Source organism: Schistocerca gregaria, chromosome 2 (genome assembly GCF_023897955.1).
Source record: "Schistocerca gregaria isolate iqSchGreg1 chromosome 2, iqSchGreg1.2, whole genome shotgun sequence".
Taxonomy (NCBI): domain Eukaryota; kingdom Metazoa; phylum Arthropoda; class Insecta; order Orthoptera; family Acrididae; genus Schistocerca; species Schistocerca gregaria.
The window spans coordinates 778,396,321-778,415,405 of NC_064921.1; the positions used below are offsets into that span (position 1 = coordinate 778,396,321).

The window sequence follows — 19,085 nt, forward strand, 5'->3', positions numbered from 1 at the left end:
TGGCGGCAGGAGGGGACGGACAGAGGAGGGAGGAGGAAATGGACAGAGAGAGAGAGAGGGGGAGACAGGAGGGCAGGAGGAGATGGTCTGGGACAGAAGGGGACATAGAGAGATGGGGAGGAGGAGTAGATGGACAGGGGGGAGGGAAGAAGAACAGAACGAGTGGGAGGCGGAGTTAGAGAGAAAACGGACGGAGGAAGGGATGGGCAGGGGGCGTGGGGGGGGGGGATAGGAGGAAGTAGGCAGAGAGGTGAGGAGGAAGAGATAGCCAGAGAGGGGGTAAAGAGATCTGTACAGTAACGGTGTCGAACAGCATAGGCAGTGCGTCCTACAGAAAAGCGATGGGCATCGTGTCTTGTGAGAAGGACGAGACAAAAACGTTGAGCACGGCAGCGCCTTGCTTGGTCAGCTCAGAAGCGATAGCAAACAGCGGAAACACCAGTGTCCGCAGTAAACGGCGGCGACCGCAGACTGGTGGGGGGACGGGGGACGCCTCGCCTGGCCGCGAACATGCCTCGCCGTGACGTCACGCGGTGCCTGCGGTCGGCAAATCGCTTCCTACAGCTTTTTGCGCTGCGTAACGACGCCCGTGTCGGCGGCGGATGCTGTCAAGCCGGCCCCCATCTGCCGCTTCTTGCCACAGCGCTCTATTGACAGAAGCCTTCCCAGTAGCGGCCGACCGCGAAGCCAGCGATATCTCTACTCTGCGAGTAAATGTCGTGCGCGTGACACACGGGTACTTTCTTATTTCTTCATTTTACTTTTGCATCGACTTCCATGCAGAGCCAAGCTACTTGGTCACGGACGACTCACCGCGTAACACATACAAAAGCTGATGAAATTTAAAAACTAATAATTGTCTGCATGAAGTTAGAAGATCTGGCGAATATTTCGATGTTTGGATATAGAATTTTGTTTACAAAAACACCTCTTTCTGCGATGCAGTATGTTTCTTATTGTCCATCAACAAATATGGGGTAATCTTCAGCTGATATCGTTGAGTGGTTGTCGTCTTCTCTCGTAGGACTGGTTTGATGCAGCTCTCCACGCCAATCTATCCTGTACAGTCCCCTCATTCCCGCATAACTAGTGCAACCTGCTTACTGAAATCAAACCTTGGTCTTCTTGTACAATTCTTAACCCCCACCCCACACTCTTCAGTCTGCTACCAAATTGCCGATTCCTTCATGCCTGAGCACATGTCTTATGAACCGATCCCCTCTTTTACTCATATTGTGCCGTAAATTTATTTCTTCTCCAATTGTATTCAGTAACTCCTCATTACTTACCGTCTCTAACACATTTGAAAGGCGTGGTGTCTCTCCGTGTCTGAACTGTCTAAGACCCATGTTCCATATCTGCACCAGGCTACTCTCAGACAAATAGCCGGCCGCGGTGGTCTCGCGGTTCTAGGCGCTCAGTTCGGAACCGCGCGACTGCTACGGTCGCAATTTTGAATACTGCCTCGGGCATGGATGTGTGTGATGTATTTAGGTTAGATAGGTTCTACGTTCTAGGGGACTGATGACCACAGACGTTAAGTCCCGTAGTTCTCAGAGCCATTTGAACCACTTTTCAGACAAATATCTTCAGAAAAGACTCCCTAACGCTAAAATTCATATTGCATAGAATCTACACTAACAAATTTCTCTCTCTTTTTATCCGTGTAAATTGTTATACATACTTCTTATTTAGGCCTAAAAAAATAACTTCCGTTTGTTTTACTTTCTTTTGACTGCCCCTACGAAACTAAGAAAAAAATTATTTACTATGTAATATTTAACAAACAATACTCTATTAAAGTGATCTAAACTACTGTGAGGAAGTCCCGTAAATAGTAAAAAGGGTATACCACAACAATATCTTCCAGTTTATTGTTAGATTCGTAAATCTGGGGCTTGTCACTCAAGTTTTTCAGTGGTGCTCGAAGTCTGTTGAAATATGCAGAATAGTGTACATATTTCTTTACTATGGTTAAGGAAGTGTTAACCACGTGCAAATGCAGTGTTCACTGAGTGAATGTACCATTCCCTAGGAGTAGAACTGGAGTAGAATACATAATTATGAAATGAACGTGAAATGGATGGGCAGGGCTTCTGGCCAGGTGAATGGATTGTATGCTGACTGAAGAGGTTCTTTGCTGTATTCCAAGGAACAAGAAGCGATCGAGACGATCGCATACACGATGGACAGAGGACATGCGGGAACAGGAAGGATAGACACTGATGCGTGGGCTGGAAACCGCAATTTTTGGAGAAGTCTGGAGCGCTGCTGGTGATGACCTGGTATTACTTTTACGAAAATCATTTAACAAATGACGGACCCAGTTTGTTGTTTACTTATATGTTGCCTACGATCCTATCGTACAGCCTCCCTATTTGCCAGTAACAGAATTTCAACGTCATGAGGAAAGTTTTCATTATTCCATCCGGGATGCAAACTCGTGTTTATCCATCGGATGGCACTGTTACGGGCTACATTAAGCTCTTCTAGCGATGGGTAACAGCTTTTTTCAGCGTTCATTGGGCTGAGGACAGGGAGCTCGAGGAAAACTTCCCACAACATTCTCGCAACTTTTCGTTTATACTTTACCTGTGGGCGAGCGAGCCATGCGATGGTGGATGGGTGGACCAGCCCCGAGCAACAGAGACAGTCCTCTGGAAAATTACTGTCCAATTTCTTGGACGCAGTCAGGATAATAAACTACGGTGATACCACGTGGATTTGTGACCCGATGATTCTACACTCCTGGAAATGGAAAAAAGAACACATTGACATCGGTGTGTCAGACCCACCATACTTGCTCCGAACACTGCGAGAGGGCTGTACGAGCAATGATCACACGCACGGCACAGCGGACACACCAGGAACCGCGGTGTTGGCCGTCGAATGGCGCTAGCTGCGCAGCATTTGTGCACCGCCGCCGTCAGTGTCAGCCAGTTTGCCGTGGCATACGAAGCTCCATCGCAGTCTTTAACACTGGTAGCATGCCGCGACAGCGTGGACGTGAACCGTATGTGCAGTTGACGGACTTTGAGCGAGGGCGTATGGTGGACATGCGGGAGGCCGGGTGGACGTACCGCCGAATTGCTCAACACGTGGGGCGTGAGGTCTCCACAGTACATCGATGTTGTCGCCAGTGGTCGGCGGAAGGCGCACGTGCGCGTCGACCTGGGACCGGACCGCAGCGACGCACGGATGCACGCCAAGACCGTAGGATCCTACGCAGTGCCATAGGGGACCGCACCGCCACTTCCCCGCAAATTAGGGACACTGTTGCTCTTGGGGTATCGACGAGGACCATTCGCAACTGTCTCCATGAAGCTGGGCTACGGTCCCGCACGCCGTTAGGCCGTCTTCCGCTCACGCCCCAACATCGTGCAGCCCGCCTCCAGTGGTGTCGCGACAGGCGTGAATGGAGGGACGAATGGAGACGCGTCGTCTTCAGCGATGAGAGTCGCTTCTCCCTTGGTGCCAATGATGATCGTATGCGTGTTTGGCGCCGTGCAGGTGAGCGCCACAATCAGGACTGCATACGACCGAGGCACACAGGGCCAACACCCGGCATCATGGTGTGGGGAGCGATCTCCTACACTGACCGTACACCTCTGGTGATCGTCGAGGGGACACTGAATAGTGCACGGTACATCCAAACCGTCATCGAACCCATCGTTCTACCATTCCTAGACCGGCAAGGGAACTTGCTGTTCCAACAGGACAATGCACGTCTGCATGTATTCCGTGCCACCCAACGTGCTCTATAAGGTGTAAGTCAACTACCCTGGCCAGCAAGATCTCCGGATCTGTCCCCCATTGAGCATGTTTGGGACTGGATGAAGCGTCGTCTCACGCGGTCTGCACGTCGAGCACGAACGCTGGTCCAACTGAGGCGCCAGGTGGAAATGGCATGGCAAGCCGTTCCACAGGACTACATCCAGCATCTCTACGATCGTCTCCATGGGAGAATAGCAGCCTGCAATGCTGCGAAAGGTGGATATACACTGTACTAGTGCCGACATTGTGCATGCTCTGTTGCCTGTGTCTATGTGCCTGTGGTTCTGTCAGTGTGATCATGTGATGTATCTGACCCCAGGAATGTGTCAATAAAGTTTCCCCTTCCTGGGACAATGAATTCACGGTGTTCTTATTTCAATTTCCAGGAGTGTATGAATATTGGATGGAAAGATTATCATTTTTTTTTAAATTTGTGGTAGGGTCTTATGGGACATAAGTGCTAAGGTCATCGGTCCCGCCCGAGGGAGGACTCTGAACCTCCGATGGGGGGAGCCGCACGGACCGTGACAAGGCGTCAAGGCGCCCTAGACCGCTGTGCTACCCCGCGCGGCATCACTTACCCCTGACTGAACTAGCTCGATTTTTTTTGTGACAGGCGGAAGATTAACTCTGACAGTCTTACAATGAGTTCAGCTCCTGTTCAAAAAAAGTGTACCCAACGTTTCGTGAAAGAATGCTCCACTTCCAATGTAGCTTCTTCGAGAAAGGCAGTACGTCCAGCCGTTTGTGCTCTTGTTCAGCAGTCGAGTGGTGAGGGACCTATAGCAATAAAAATTTCTCTCTTGTTTAAATAATGTGTCAGAATTCGACTTACTGTCTATGCTGGATTCCTGTACCCGTAGAAAATTATTCGTATTTTGAACGACTATCTATTCTTTCAATAACTTTATACCGTGGGTATTTCTCAACAACTTGGGTGCACTGCCATAACAAACCCGACAGCATTTACTTTTCCTGGATAGGTGTAAGTTGCTAGGAATAAATGCTTATCCGCGTTACTTGTAGACAGGTACACAACCATCAGTTTTACATACTAGTACAGGTAGAGGAAGCTTTCAACAACTTATAATTTTTAGAATTAAGTACATTTGATCCTCTTCTGTACTAGCACTTATCCCGCCATTCGAGTCCGCTACTTTTATGATTTGGACAATTTATTTTATATTTGTGGCCGGATAGATTTCCTGACGGGACAGTCTTCAGTTTACTTTACGAAAGAAACTCGTGTGCATTATCAGTCTGCGAATGTTTTAATTTTTCTGCGTTATCGTGTCTTGAAAGGAGAATGTAAGAAAAACATCAACAAAAGCTGAAGGATGATAATGGAATGTAGTCGAATTAAATGAGGTGATGCTGAGGGTATTAGGAAATGAGACACTTACTGTAATAAATGAGCTTTGTTATTTGGAGTGAAAAATAACTGACGATGGTCGGAGTAGAGAGGATATAAAATATAGACTGACTATGGCAAGAAAAGCGTTTCTGAGGAAGTGAAATTTGTTAACATCGAGTATAGATTTAAGTGTCAGGAAGTCCGTTCTGAAAGAATTTGTATGGAGTGTAAACATGTATGGAAGCGAAACGTGGACGATAAAAAGTGTAGACAAGAAGAGAATTGAAGGTTTCGAAATGTGGTACTATAGAAGAATGCTGAAGATTAGATAGGTAGCTCACGTAGCTAAGCAGGAGGTACTGAATAGAATTGGGGAGAAGAGGAATTTGTAGCACAAGTTGACAAGAAAAAGGAATCGGCTGGTACTGGAGGGAAGCGTGGAGGGTTAAAATCTTAGAGGGAGACCAAGAGATGAAGACACAAAGCAGATTCAGAAGGATGTAAGTTGCAGTAGTTATTCTAAGATAAAGAGGCTTGCACGGGGTAGAGTAGCATGGAGAGCTGCATCAAACCAGTCTCTCGGCTGAAGAGCGCAACAACGTGTTTTAACTGCTTGGGTATCATGTTTTGTGACCCGCAGATCGGGAACCGGCCCGGAATTTGCCGAAATGACCGTGAAAAACTGGCAAAAAGCCACAGTCTGATAGCCACTGTACTGTCGAATACTTTGGCCCACTGCAACGGCGTACAGCGGTCCCAGTGTGCGAGCGCTGGGTGTTTTCCAGCTGACAGAGGCGGCGTATTCCGCGACGCCACAGTCAGAGCGAGTGTGTCCTGTCATTGTGCTGCTCCCGGATCTCCGCCTGGCAGCCCGGCTGCAACTTCCGCCGCGCTGGCCGCATCTCCGCGTTCCGTGTGATGCTGTCTCTCCCCCTCCCACTCCAGATAACGTACACTCAGCCAGCCCTCGTCTCCCTCCACTTATCGTTCGCCTGGCGCTCGAGAGCTGCTCGAGCCGGAACGCACTCCACAGCTAACCACTTCGAGAGCTAAACATCTCCTCAAGCACACGTCATTCGCGATGACGCTTGATAAAGCTGTAAATTCCAAAGTACCTACAACTCATTCTGTCCACTCACGTCAAAGCGTTGTCGGTTCAAATTACTGTACAGCCAGCATGTGGAGAGTAATAAACGGCAAGAACTGATAGGGAAATTCGTTTGCTGCATTGCACTAAGGACTTAAGTCGTGCGCTGTTTTCATTTTTTGTCTGCCCTTTCTTGCAAAGATTAAACTGACGAGCCAAAGCATTATGACACCGTTAGGACGGTAGCAGCGAGAATGCCCTTCTTCAGATTGATGCAGCCGGCCGGAATGGCCGTGCGGTTCTAGGCGCTACAGTCTGGAACCGAGGGACCGCTACGGTCGCTGGTTCGAATCCTGCCTCGGGTACGGATGTGTGTGGTGTCCTACGGTTAGTTAGGTTTAATTAGTTCTGAGTTCTAGGCGACTGATGACTCAGAAGTTAAGTCGCATAGTGCTCAGAGCCATTTGAACCATTAGATTGCTGCTTTGTCTGCAGGGTAATTCCATGATTATGTTACAAATTCAGATGGTTCAAATGGCTTTGAGCACTAAGGGACTTAACATCTGAGGTCATCAGTCCCCAAGAACTTAGAACTACTTAAACCGAACTAACCTAAGGACATCACACACATCCATGCCCGAGGCAGGCTTTGAACCTGCGATCGTAGCGGTCGCGCGGCTCCAGACTGAAGCGCCTAGAACCGCTCGGCCACACCGGCCGGCCAATGTTCGAAACTTTCAGAGGTGATGCAGAAGTAAAAGAAGACGGTCCGGAAACAATATAGTTTTGATGCTTCTGACAGTGGACATCTTCTACTGCAAGTTAACTTTCCATATGCAGGGATGAGGTAGTATGGACCAAAACAAGAAAAAAATGTCGGGTACGGGTGGACTCTAAAATGCATGTCTTGAGAGCTGTGAGCACGTGTTCATCTTTGCATAACCGAGCGAGCTGGCGCAGTGGTTAGCACACTGGACTCGCGTTCGGAGGACGACGTTCACACCCGGGTCCGGCCACCCTGTTTTAGGTTTTCTGTGATTTACCTAAATCGCGTCAGGCAAATGCCGGGATGGTTCCTTTGAAAGGGCACGCTCGACTTCCTTCTCCATCCTTCCCTAATCTTATGGTACTGATGACCTCACTGTTTGGTCCCCTTCCCCAAATCGACCAACCAATCATCTTTGCGAGTGTCCAAATACATGTCTTCTATTGAACAAGTGCTCATAGCTCTTGAGGTATGTACGAAGGTTATTCGTTTCTTAGGATCCGATCGGTCGGGTAATGGAATCAGAGAAAATCAAAAATGTTTTATTTGCAGCACTTAGCTACATCCTCCAGCTACTTCCGTACATAGCTGCCGGCCCGACGAAGACATTTGTCTAGTATCGTACAGCTTTGCAACACCCGCGTCACAGAAGGCAGCTGCCTGCGCTTTTCGCCAATTCTGTACGCTGGTCTGCAGCTCATTGTCTGTGACGAAATGTTGTCCTTATAGCCAGCAAGTTCACGTGAGCAGAGATAGACTGTATTGAAGGTGATCAAACACTTCCCATCTAAAGCGCTGCTGAGCATCTTCATTGCTCATGCTGTGGGCGGGCGAGAATAGCCATGAAGAAGGAAACGCACGACACTTATGTTACGTTAACCGGGCTGCACGACATCAGGCGACATCTCTCAGGTCTCTCGAGGTATCTTTACGTCCTTGCTGTGCGCTCAGAACTGATAACAGCGACGTGACGCGATCGACGGGCTTACTGGAGACAATTCCCAATACAGTTGTGCAAAGCTTCATCGGCTTTTAACTGTGATTTCCATTTCGCGATAGATCACATCTTAATGAATTAATAGCCCTCGTAGTTTAGAGCCCATGTTTGCTGGACAGTCCTCTTTTTTTGATCCACACTACCTCCTCCCAAAATATGGACAGCAAAGAGCTTGCAGTAGATCTACTGTCAGAAGCATCAGAACGATTTTCGCGCATAACGTTGGACTTGGTTTGAAGCAATTTCACGGAATCATCCTGTATACTCATTTCCATCTTCTAGAGCTCTGACTGTAGATGTAAGTATCAAATTTATTTTCCGTTTCTACATTCTTGTAGACAGCAAACAAATGGACTGCTCAAACGTTCACGTGGCAGCGTACGAACTGAAGCGAAATAATATTGTTTCGCCGCTCAGCACTGCAGTGCTGTCGACGTGAGAAAGAAGCAGCTAGGGTGAGACTGGGAGGGAAGCATTTACAGACTAGGACAAAGGCAGTACGAAATATTCTCCATCCTGGCGGACAATCAGCAGCACATTTGCCATAACTTTGCAAATTTGAGGGGCGTTCAGTAAGCAATGCAACATACGAGGGCTCGAACTTAAATAGTGGCAACTATTTATTCACAACCTATACAAAAGAGTTACATGTTTACATCTGTTATTGTCCTTCAAAGTAGTCACCAGCATTATGTAGAATCCGTTGCCAGCGATGTGGAAGGCGTAGTATACCGCTGATGGTGCGAACGGAGCGATATACTGCCTGTCGAATCTCTGCAACAGTTCTGAAGCGGCCGGCCGCGGTGGTCTCGCGGTTCTAGGCGCTCAGTCCGGAGCCGCGGGACTGCTACGGTCGCAGGTTCGAATCCTGCCTCGGGCATGGATGTGTGTGATGTCCTTAGGTTAGTTAGGTTTAAGTAGTTCTAAGTCTAGGGGACTGATGACCTAAGATGTTAAGTCCCATAGTGCTCAGAGCCATTTGAATGCCACGAAGCGGTTCCTTCATCTTCGGAATCAACTCAAAGTCACAAGACTTAAGTCGAACTACTGTTCGTTTTGGAACATCACCTGCGACCAGTTTTGCGAAAGAAGCGGCGACACTTTCTGCGCAACCCACCCATCATTTTGCACGACAATGCGCGGGCGCATACAGCGCAAGCTGTGGCTGCTCTGTTCGGTCGATGGGACTGGGACGTATTGTACCAACCAACTTCATCCCCGGACTTAAGTCCTTGTGACTTTGATTTGATTCCAAAGATGGAAAGCACTAGACCGCTTCATTCGCACCACCAACAGAACATGCTAACGGTATACTACGCCCTCCACATCGCTGGCAACGGATTCTACACAATGCTGGTGGCTATTTTGAAGGACAATAACAGGTGCAAACGTGTAACTCTTTTTTATCGGTTGTGAATAAATAGTTGACACTATTTAAGTTCCAACCCTTTTTTTTCCTCGGACAATTTCGGTTGAAAAATATCGAAATATTCCCGCTTCAGTCCCTATAGCTTCATGAAGTCCCGATAGCTGGCGGCACTATGCTTAACTTTCAAAATGACGTCTGTAAAGGAAATGCGTTCCAAGCAGAGAGCTGCACGGGGATTCATTTGGCGTAAAACCAGAGCCTCGCAGATATTCATAGACGCTTGCAGAACGTCCACTGAGACCTGGAAGTGAACAAAAGTACGGTGAGTCGTTGGGCGAGGCATCTGTCATCACAACATTGTCGCGGAGACCTGTCCAATCTCCCGCAGCCCGGCAGGCCGCACATAGGCGCGACTCCTGCAATGTTGGAACGTGGCGACACTCTCATTCGAGGTGATTGCCGGATCACAATCGAAACACCTCGCTTCTCAACTGGACGTCTATGTTGGTAGTGCTGACACACTTGTCCACAGGTGTGCCCCCACTGTGTTCCTCGCCGCCTAACAGAAGACCGTAAAGAACAACTAAGGACGATCTGTGCGGAATTTGCTTGCGCGTTACGAAGCTGATCGTGACAATTTTTTGTCGAACATCGTCACACGCTGCTAAACAAGGGTTCATCACTTCGAACTGGAAGCAAAACGGCAATCCGTGGAGTGGCGCCACACCATCTCTCCTCCGAATAAAAAGTTCAAAGCTCTTACTTTATCAGGCGACAGTGCGGAACAGTATCGGACGCCTTCCGGAAGTCAAGGAAAATGGCATCTATCTGGGAGCCTGTATCTAATATTTTCTGGGTCTCATGAACAAATAAAGCGAGTTGGGTCTCACACGATCGCTGTTTCCGGTATCCATGTTGATTGCTACAGAGTAGATTCTGGGTTTCCAGAAATGACATGATACGCGAGCAAAAAACATGTTCTAAAATTCTACAACAGATCGATGTCAGAGATACAGGCCTATAGTTTTGCGCGTCTGCTCGACGACCCTCGTTGAAAACTGGAACTACCTGTGCTCTTTTCCAATCATTTGGAACCTTCCGTTCCTCTAGAGACTTGCGGTACACGGCTGTTAGAAGAGGGGCAAGTTCTTTCGCGGATGATGGGAGGTCAATGTAGCAGCAACGCGATGGCTCTGACGTAGACCAGCACCGAGCATACAAACCCTCCCACAAAGGTGGCATAAATCCGTCGCATTGAACGGAGATTATGTTGAAAAACAGGATTTTGTGTCGCAAAGAGTAGAGAATAATATAGATCGTGGAATCCTGAATAAAACTAACCTGCTATCAGAAAAAAATGTGTTGCGTTACTTATTGAACACCTCTTGTACCTGAAACCGTCTATTCCATCAGAAGTACTGCCTGGCCACATAGAAATATTGCTGCGTGTTGCAGCCTCTTTGCAGCAATGCTGACGGCACCGCCGTGCTACCGTGCCGGGGACCGGCCCCTGGGCTCTAGGCTGCCCGCCACGCGACTCTGTCTCGTTCTCCTCTTCACTGTCCCCACCCGCTGGAGCCGCGATGCTTGCCTTCGCTCAGCTCTGCTGGTCGTTTGTCAGCCGGGAGCAGGTCCGTCCGCTCCCACGCGGGAGTCTGCAGCCACACACCGGGCCGACAGATGCGGCCTGTCGCGACGGACAGCCGCCATCCATCACCACAGCAGCCCTCTCCTCAATCGTTCTGCCCGGTGTCGTTGCGCATCGGACAGTCGCAACGCTCCCACCGAACACGTCATTACTCACGCCATTCTTCCAGTGACACCTCTCTCATCGATCAAGATCGCTACGTCTCATCGTCGTGGCTGTCGCTCCTGAGGCAACAGGTGGCTTCAGCTACACTCAACACCAACTAAATTAGACACACGTTGGTAGCAGCGCTGCACTGCATATCTAACTTTTTGAAGGCTTACCGGCAACTAACAGACGAAACTCCGCATCGCAGCCCTCTCAGATTCAGTGCTAAGATAGCCCATTGGATAGCCCGTCAACAACTGAACACAGATCAAGCAACAAAGCAGGGAGAAGATGTACTGAACTGTGAAAAAAAAGAAGTAAAATAGAAACTCTGAACGGTCCAAACGTGTAATATTGAGCGCATATGAATAGCCATGGTGGCGTGGTTAAGTGGGCACGGTGTTGGACTATGGAGCAGGCGAAAAATGGCTCTGAGCACTATGCGACTTTTCTGAGATCATCAGTCGCCTAAAACTCAGAACTAATTAAACCTAACTAACCTAAGGACATCACACACATCCATGCCCGAGGCAGGATTCGAACCTGCGACCGTAGCGGTCGCTCGGCTCCAGACCGTAGCGCCTAGAACCGCACGGCCACTCCTGCCGGCATGGAGCAGGCGAGCTGAGTTCGAAACTCCCTCGTGTCATTTAGTTTTTCCACAACACTATGAAATATCCGTTTCGTCATTGAAATGTTTGTCCTCTTTCGGTAGCCCTGGTAGTTGTCATACTACATACTGGTTATAGAATATGAGTCACTAGGTTAGAATACGTTACCATCGCAAGTAAACGACATAAATACTGAGAGCAGGCGAGATAGCATATAGAAGTCTCACAGCAATGAAAACAACAAATAAACGGGTGTGAACTATGTTACAACGAAGGAATTCAAGAGTCGAGACTTAAAAAACGATAAAAACATATTTTGAGACGGCACAGAGGAACTGTGTGGCGGTGAAACTGTTGCGTTTATTTCTTGCAGGTTGTGTGACAAACTTATGTTTACATTATTTCTTTGGGAGTAATCACATTCACTTTCATAAGAACACCTAAATCGGGCAAGGAGGATATCCCACTCACTCACCAGACTTGCAATTAGGTGTGTTGGTAAGAGATTCCTATCATACGACACACATACTGTCACAAATACAGTGTAGGAGGCACCAGACGCGTTTTCCGGTTTACGGTCGCAGGTTCGAATCCTGCCCCGGGCATGGATGTGTGTGATGTCCTTAGGTTAGTTAGGTTTAATTAGTTCTAGGTTCTAGGCGACTGATGACCTCAGAAGTTAAGTCGCATAGTGCTCAGAGCCATTTGAACCATTTGTTTCCGGTGGAGAATTCGGTTGATTTGTCGCCTTGTCATCAAGCATTTGCTGTTCCCATTCGAAAGCCACTTTCTTTCGGCTGCTAATAGAGTGGTTTTGCAGAATGAACTGTCATTATAGGTCCCTTCCTTACACCTCTCTGTTGCAAACGAACGTTACAGCACGACACAGTCACAAATTTGATTAAAGCGGGCAGCGGAAAAGAAAAATAGTTTTCCGCAGGAGGGAGGTTTGAACATGGCTCGCCCGCTTGACAGCCCAACACCGTGACCACTTGACCATGACGCCCTTGCTCTTTTAGCCTTCTCTGTATTGCACAGTTTGTCATTCAACCGTTCACTGTTTCTGTTTTGCTTTCTTTTTCACTGTTCACCACACCTTCTTCCTGTTTTCGAGCTTGATCTGTGTTCAGTTTTTATCGGGCTGTGCACTGAGCCGTCTTACCACTAAATCTCAGGGGGGGGGGGGGGGGGGGGGGTTGCGATATGGAGTTTCCTTTGTAAGTGATACAAGAGATCTTGAAGACGTCCATTATTTGAAAATATGAGGTTCTCATAGCCACAAACCAGTTCAAACTGGTGTCCTCGATATCGAAGACTTATTAAGCACCAGAAAACTTGGACTCAAGTGCGGAATGGAAGATAAGATGGAGAGATCAAAACGTAGCAATGACGTCCCTGTTACAGGCCCGACTTCTATGGTGCAAGAAATGAATTATGCAGGAAGATGATGACAGAGGGTATGTACAAGACGAGATGTATGTGACTGCAGACAGGTGCAGGCTAGGGAGCACTTACTGAAATGCGACATACAGGGTGTTCCAGGAGAAATGGTCAGTATTCAGGAACATGACAAGAACGATCATTTTAAGGAAGACACTTCATATGGACTTATATCCTACTCCCGAATGGTTTACGAAACAGAACACATTAAATGTACATTTATATTTGGGCTAATCGTGCACAGATATATGTTTTACCCATTCAGTCCCTTAGACGTTTTATCTGGCAGAAGCTAACTGGTTGCATTCAGCCTCTTTTCTAGGGGTGTCTTCATGCCATTAAACTACGAAATATGAAAGGTGATCACGCCAGATGAACTGCTTGGTTGCATCATCGACGCTGCTGCCCCATCAGAGAACTTTGAGAGGCTCTCACACAAGCACACAAACGCACTGAAGTTAACGGTAGGATATTCGAACATTTGTTGTGACTGCACAACAGGTGTAATGCTATGTGAACGAGAATGCTTGGAGGTGAATGTGTAGTAGGTGTTTACTAACTGTTGCACATTTGTAGACTGACAATGTATTGAATAGTACGTAAAATAAATAACAATGTACGTTAAATGTGTTCATTTCAGAAAACATTCGAAATAGGGCGCTTCATATGACTTAATGAATTGTTGCAACAGAATACGAAACACTCCCGATAAAATTTCGTCGGTTGTTTTTAACCGAGTAGCACCCAAGTTGCAATTTTTATGTGATCGTTACCTAACAGATAAGTGATAATCGGGTTTAGCTGTTTTGCGAGTTGTTTCCATACAGAATGATGCTGCTCAACAATGTCAAACACAATCGAGAGGGATTTTTGCAGTAATCAGTGTCATGATATTTTGCTCTACTTGAGCGATATATTGTGGTTAGAGACAATGTGAGGCAGACACTACTTTCGTCTTACACTTCAAATTACGGTTAATCTCGAAACAGTTCATTACTTTGACATGTCGTTACATGTCTTGGCAAGAATGAGCACACACAATCGTCAGTGGAATCCAATGTGTAGCGGACGCGGTTGACGCGAACGCTGATTTTCAGCGCTCCATAAACTTTTTTGAACTTTCGTCAATAATACTACTTGTCACGATTCCGTGTACGTTTCACCGAGAGTGAAGCGGGGCACTCTCATCCGATATGACATCACGGGATACTTTTCCCGCCATTACAACCGCGATAAGCGCACTCACCGACGGCTACACCCAAACTGCTGTCACATACACTCACTCAGCGCTCACTGCGCTTGACAATCGATTGTGCTTACTATCGACCTGTGCGAGGCAAAATATGATTATCTCTGAGTAAGAGTGGATCCTTACAAATAGATAGAGCAAATCAGTTGAGTAATATATAGAGTCAGAGGATGTTCCTTTCTATTCTATTTTTAAATTATGTATTTCGAGGAAACCAAAAGACAATGTTTTTCGTTTTTTGTGTTCCTTATACAAACATGTGGCGACATATTTTACAGAAATAAAATAAGATGTTCGGAAAATGACTTACAGGTGTCGAATCATGTTTGTGTAAAGAATGAAAAGAGGAGAAATGTTGGGTATTGTAGAGGGCGCAGTTGTAAAACGCCGAATGACAGTCTTATTAACATTACGTCGGACTGCTTGCTCTTTACGTTTTTGTCAAGCTTATCCAGAGGGCTAAAGAAGTAATCTACAATGAAGAGCCAAATAAACTGGTACAACTGCCTAATATCGTGTAGCCCCCCCCCCCCCCCCCCCCCCCCGAGCACGCAGAAGTGGCGCAACACGACGTGGCATGGACTCGACTAATATCTGACATAGTACTGACGAAATTGACGCCATGAGTCCTGCAGGGCTGTCCATAAATGCGTAAGAGTACGAGGGGGTGGAGATCTCGTAAGAAAAGCAGTTTGCAAGATATTCTCAATAATGTTCATCATGTTTGGTGGACAGGGGAAGCGTTTAAACTCGGAAGAGTGCTCCTGGAGCAACTCTATAGCAATTCTGGACATGTAGGGTGTCGCATTGTCCTGTTGGAATTGCCCAAGTCCGTCGGAATGCACAATGGACATGAATGGATGCACGTGATCAGACAGGATGTTTACGTGTCACCTGTCACAGTCGTATCTACACGTATCAGGGGTCCAATATCACTCAAACTGCACACCTCCAACACCAAAACAGAGCCTCCACCAGCTTGAACAGTCCCCTGCCGACATAAAGAGTCCATGGACACATGAAGTTGTCTCTATATCCGTACACATCCAGTCGCTCGATACAATTTGAAACCAGACTCGTCCGACCAGGCAACATGTTTCCAGTCATCAACAGTCCAATGTCGGTGTTGACGGGCCCTGGCGAGGTGTAAACCTTTGTGCAGTGCAGTCATCAACGGTGCACGAGTGGGTCCTCGGCTCCGAAAGTCCAAACCGATAATGTTTCCTGGAATGGTTCCCACGCTGCAACTTTTTGATTGCCCAGCACTGAAATGTGCAGCAATTTGCGGAAGGATTGCACTTCTTTCACGTTGAACGATTCTCCTCAGTCGTAGTTAATTCTGTTCTTGCAGGATCTCTTTCCAGCCGCAGCAATGTCGGAGATTTGATCTTTTACCGGGTTCCTGATATTCACCATTCACTCGTGATATGGTCGTTCGAGAAAATCCCCAATTCACCGCTACCTCGGAGATGCTGTGTCCCATCACTCGTGCGCCGACTAACACCACGTTCAAACTCACTTAAATCTTGATAACCTGCCATTGTAGCAGCAGTAACCAATCTAATATCTGCGCCAAATACTTGTTGTCTAAGGTAGGCGTTGCCGATCTTAGCGCCGTCTTCTGCTTATTTACATATCTCTGTATTTGAATCTGCCTACCTATACCAGTTACTTTGGCGCTTCAGTGTAGATTATGGTAACGTAAACTACTTTATCACTGAACTGCGCCGTTTTGTTTGGGCTCCTGCAGTGGCATGCCAGAGTGCTGTGGCGTTAGGAGTTGAGTGTGCAGAACGAACAGCAGATTAAATACACTACTGGCCATTAAAATTGCTACACCACGAAGATGACGTGCTACAGACGCGAAATTTAACCGACAGGTAGAAGATGCTGTGATATACAAATGATTAGCTTTTCAAAGTATTCACAGAAGGTTGGCACCGGTGGCGACACCTACAACGTGCTGACATGAGGAAAGTTTCCAACCGATTTCTCATACACAAACAGCAGTTGACCGGCGTTGCCTGGTGAAACGTTGTTGTGATGCCTCGTGTAAGGAGGAGAAATGCCTACCATCACGTTTCCGACTTTGATAAAGGTCGGATTCTAGCCTATCGCGATTGCCATATATCGTATCGCGACATTGCTGCTCGCGTTGGTCGAGATCGAATGACTGTTAGCAGAATATGGAATCGGTGGGTTCGGGAGGCTAATACAGAACGCCGAACTGGCTTCCAACGGCCTCGTATCACTAGCAGTCGAGATGACAGGCATGTTATCCGCATGGCTGTAACGGATCGTGCAGCAACGTCTCGATCCCTGAGTCAACAGATGGCAACGTTTGCAAGACAACAACCGTCTGCACGAACAATTCGACGATGTTTGCGGCAGCATGGCAGCATGGACTATCAGACTGTGGCTGCGGTTACCCTTGGCGCTGCATCACACAGGAGAGCCTGCGATGGTGTACTCGACGACGCACCTGAGTGCACGAATGGCAAAACGTCTTTTTTCCGATGAATCCAGGTTCTGTTTACTGCATCACGATGGTCGCATCCGTGTTTGGCGACATTGCGGTAAACGCACATGGGAAGCGTGTATTCGTCATCGCCATACTGGCGTATCACCCAGCGTGATGGCATGGGGTGCCATTGGTTACACGTGTCAGTCACCTCTTGTTCGCACTGACGGCACTTTGAACAGTGGGCGTTACATTTAAGATGCGTTACGACCCGTGGCTCTACTCTTCATTCGATCCCTGCGAAACCCTACATTTCAGCAGGATAATGCACGACCGCATGTTGCAGGTTCTGTACGGGCATTTCTGGATACAGGAAATGTTCGACTGCTGCCCTGGCCAGCACATTCTTCAGATCTCTCACCAACTGGAAACGTCTGGTCAATGGTGGCCGAGCAACTGGCTCGGCACAGTATGCCAGTCACTACTCTCGATGAACTGTGGTATCGTGTTGAAACTGCATGGGCAGCTGTGCCTGTACACGCCATCAAAGCTCTGTTAGACTCAATGCCCAGGCGTGTCACGGCCGTTATTACGGCCAGATGTGGTTGTTCTGGGTACTGATTTCTCAGGATCTATGACCCAAATTGCATCCTAGTATAATATATATGTCCAATGAATACACGTTTATCATCTGCATTTCTTCTTGGTGTAGCAATTTTAATGGCCAGTAGTGTATTTAACTCTAAAACTTTATGACTATCTTTCGTGTAAGTCCTGCTCCCAGATCTGCTGAGTTCGCCCCGTGTGTGCCGCCACAGTGATGTCTAAACCGCTCGTTCGTGTTGCAGGGCCCTCCCGGCGTGCCGTCGCGCTGCCAGCCGGCGTGCGACGCGGACGTGGCGTGGGCGGCGGCCGAGAAGCGGCTGGCCGAGGCGTGGGCCACCGGCTGGGCGGCGGTGGGCTTCGCCGCGTCGCTGGGGGCGGCGCTGACGCTGGTGGGCGGCGGGGGCGGCGGCCGCGGCCGGCAGGGCGGGGGCGGCGCCGGTTCCTCGGGGGCGGCGTCGGCGCGCTCGCCGCCGGCCGTCGCCTTCCTGGCGCTGTCGCACAACCTGTGCGCCGTTGGCTGGGCGGTGCGGGCGGCGGCGGGGCGGCGCGCCGTCGCCTGCAGCGCCGCCCACGCGCTGCTCATGACGCGCGACGGGCTGGCCAACGCCAACTGCGCCGTCGTCTTCCTGCTCCTCTACTACTTCGGCACCGCCGCCTCCGTCTGGTCAGTAGCGCTCTCTGCTCACACCTGGTCTAAATGAAAACGCACAGTCGCTTCATAATGTACTGTCGATTATTGGAACAAAGTCGGTCGCAGACACTTAACGACACTAAACTGACATTGCGTATATTCCATTTTATTTATATAAGACATGTATATAATAACACCACAACATTGCTGATTCAATAAGTAACGTAACAGTTCTCCTGATATTGTATTTTAAGGTCCCTGTAAGAAACCTACATTTCCAATACTGAAACCAGTTCAGTTCATTCATCAAGTCATACTTTACTACCTTGAACTGACGAACCATAATAATCACATATCATACTAATTTCATAGGGGACATACGCATTTGGTTAATTCCAAAATTGTGTCATATATTAAGGAAATATGAAGCAAGATTGAAATTAAACGATTGTTTTTAAAAGTAACGTTCATTCAACTAATGTTAGAGAACAAACGATCATGCTTTACACATACCACTGTAATCCAAACACATAACATGAATTAATGCAAATAAAATATTAATCATAATATAAACTCTAAACAACTTTGGAAAAATTACAGATTCAAAAATCTAACATCAAATTTGGAATCATCACGAAAATTCCTTTAATATGAAATATTTAACAGGTCGTTTCACAGTCCCAAAATTTCGTAAAAATTACATTTACGTTGTCCAAACAATAATTAACTCAAATATGGCTCCTACCACATTAACACTACAGGAAAAACTCTTTTGTGTCTAATATAGATTGCAATAGTGCTAGCCTTCAGACAGCTCAATTTTACTCTCAAGTACATATTTACGCATTCTTTTGTCACCTCACAAATCTTAAGGAGAGACATACCTAGGTATACATTTTTGAGAGTATCAAGGAAAACTTGATCAAGGCCGTACAGACGTAGCTG

General features: G+C 47.6%; 1 protein-coding gene across 1 annotated transcript in view; it reads left to right on the plus strand.

Moving 5' to 3' along the window:
- The window catches only part of LOC126335023 (frizzled-4), a gene marked incomplete at its 5' end in the record, with an annotated part of 385,645 nt that overhangs the window by 71,466 nt on the left and 295,094 nt on the right, over nt 1-19,085 (plus strand). The window contains one exon of the mRNA XM_049997862.1: nt 17,752-18,173. Within this exon, the coding sequence (XP_049853819.1) occupies nt 17,752-18,173 (422 nt within the window). The remainder of the gene's footprint in view (nt 1-17,751; nt 18,174-19,085) is intronic.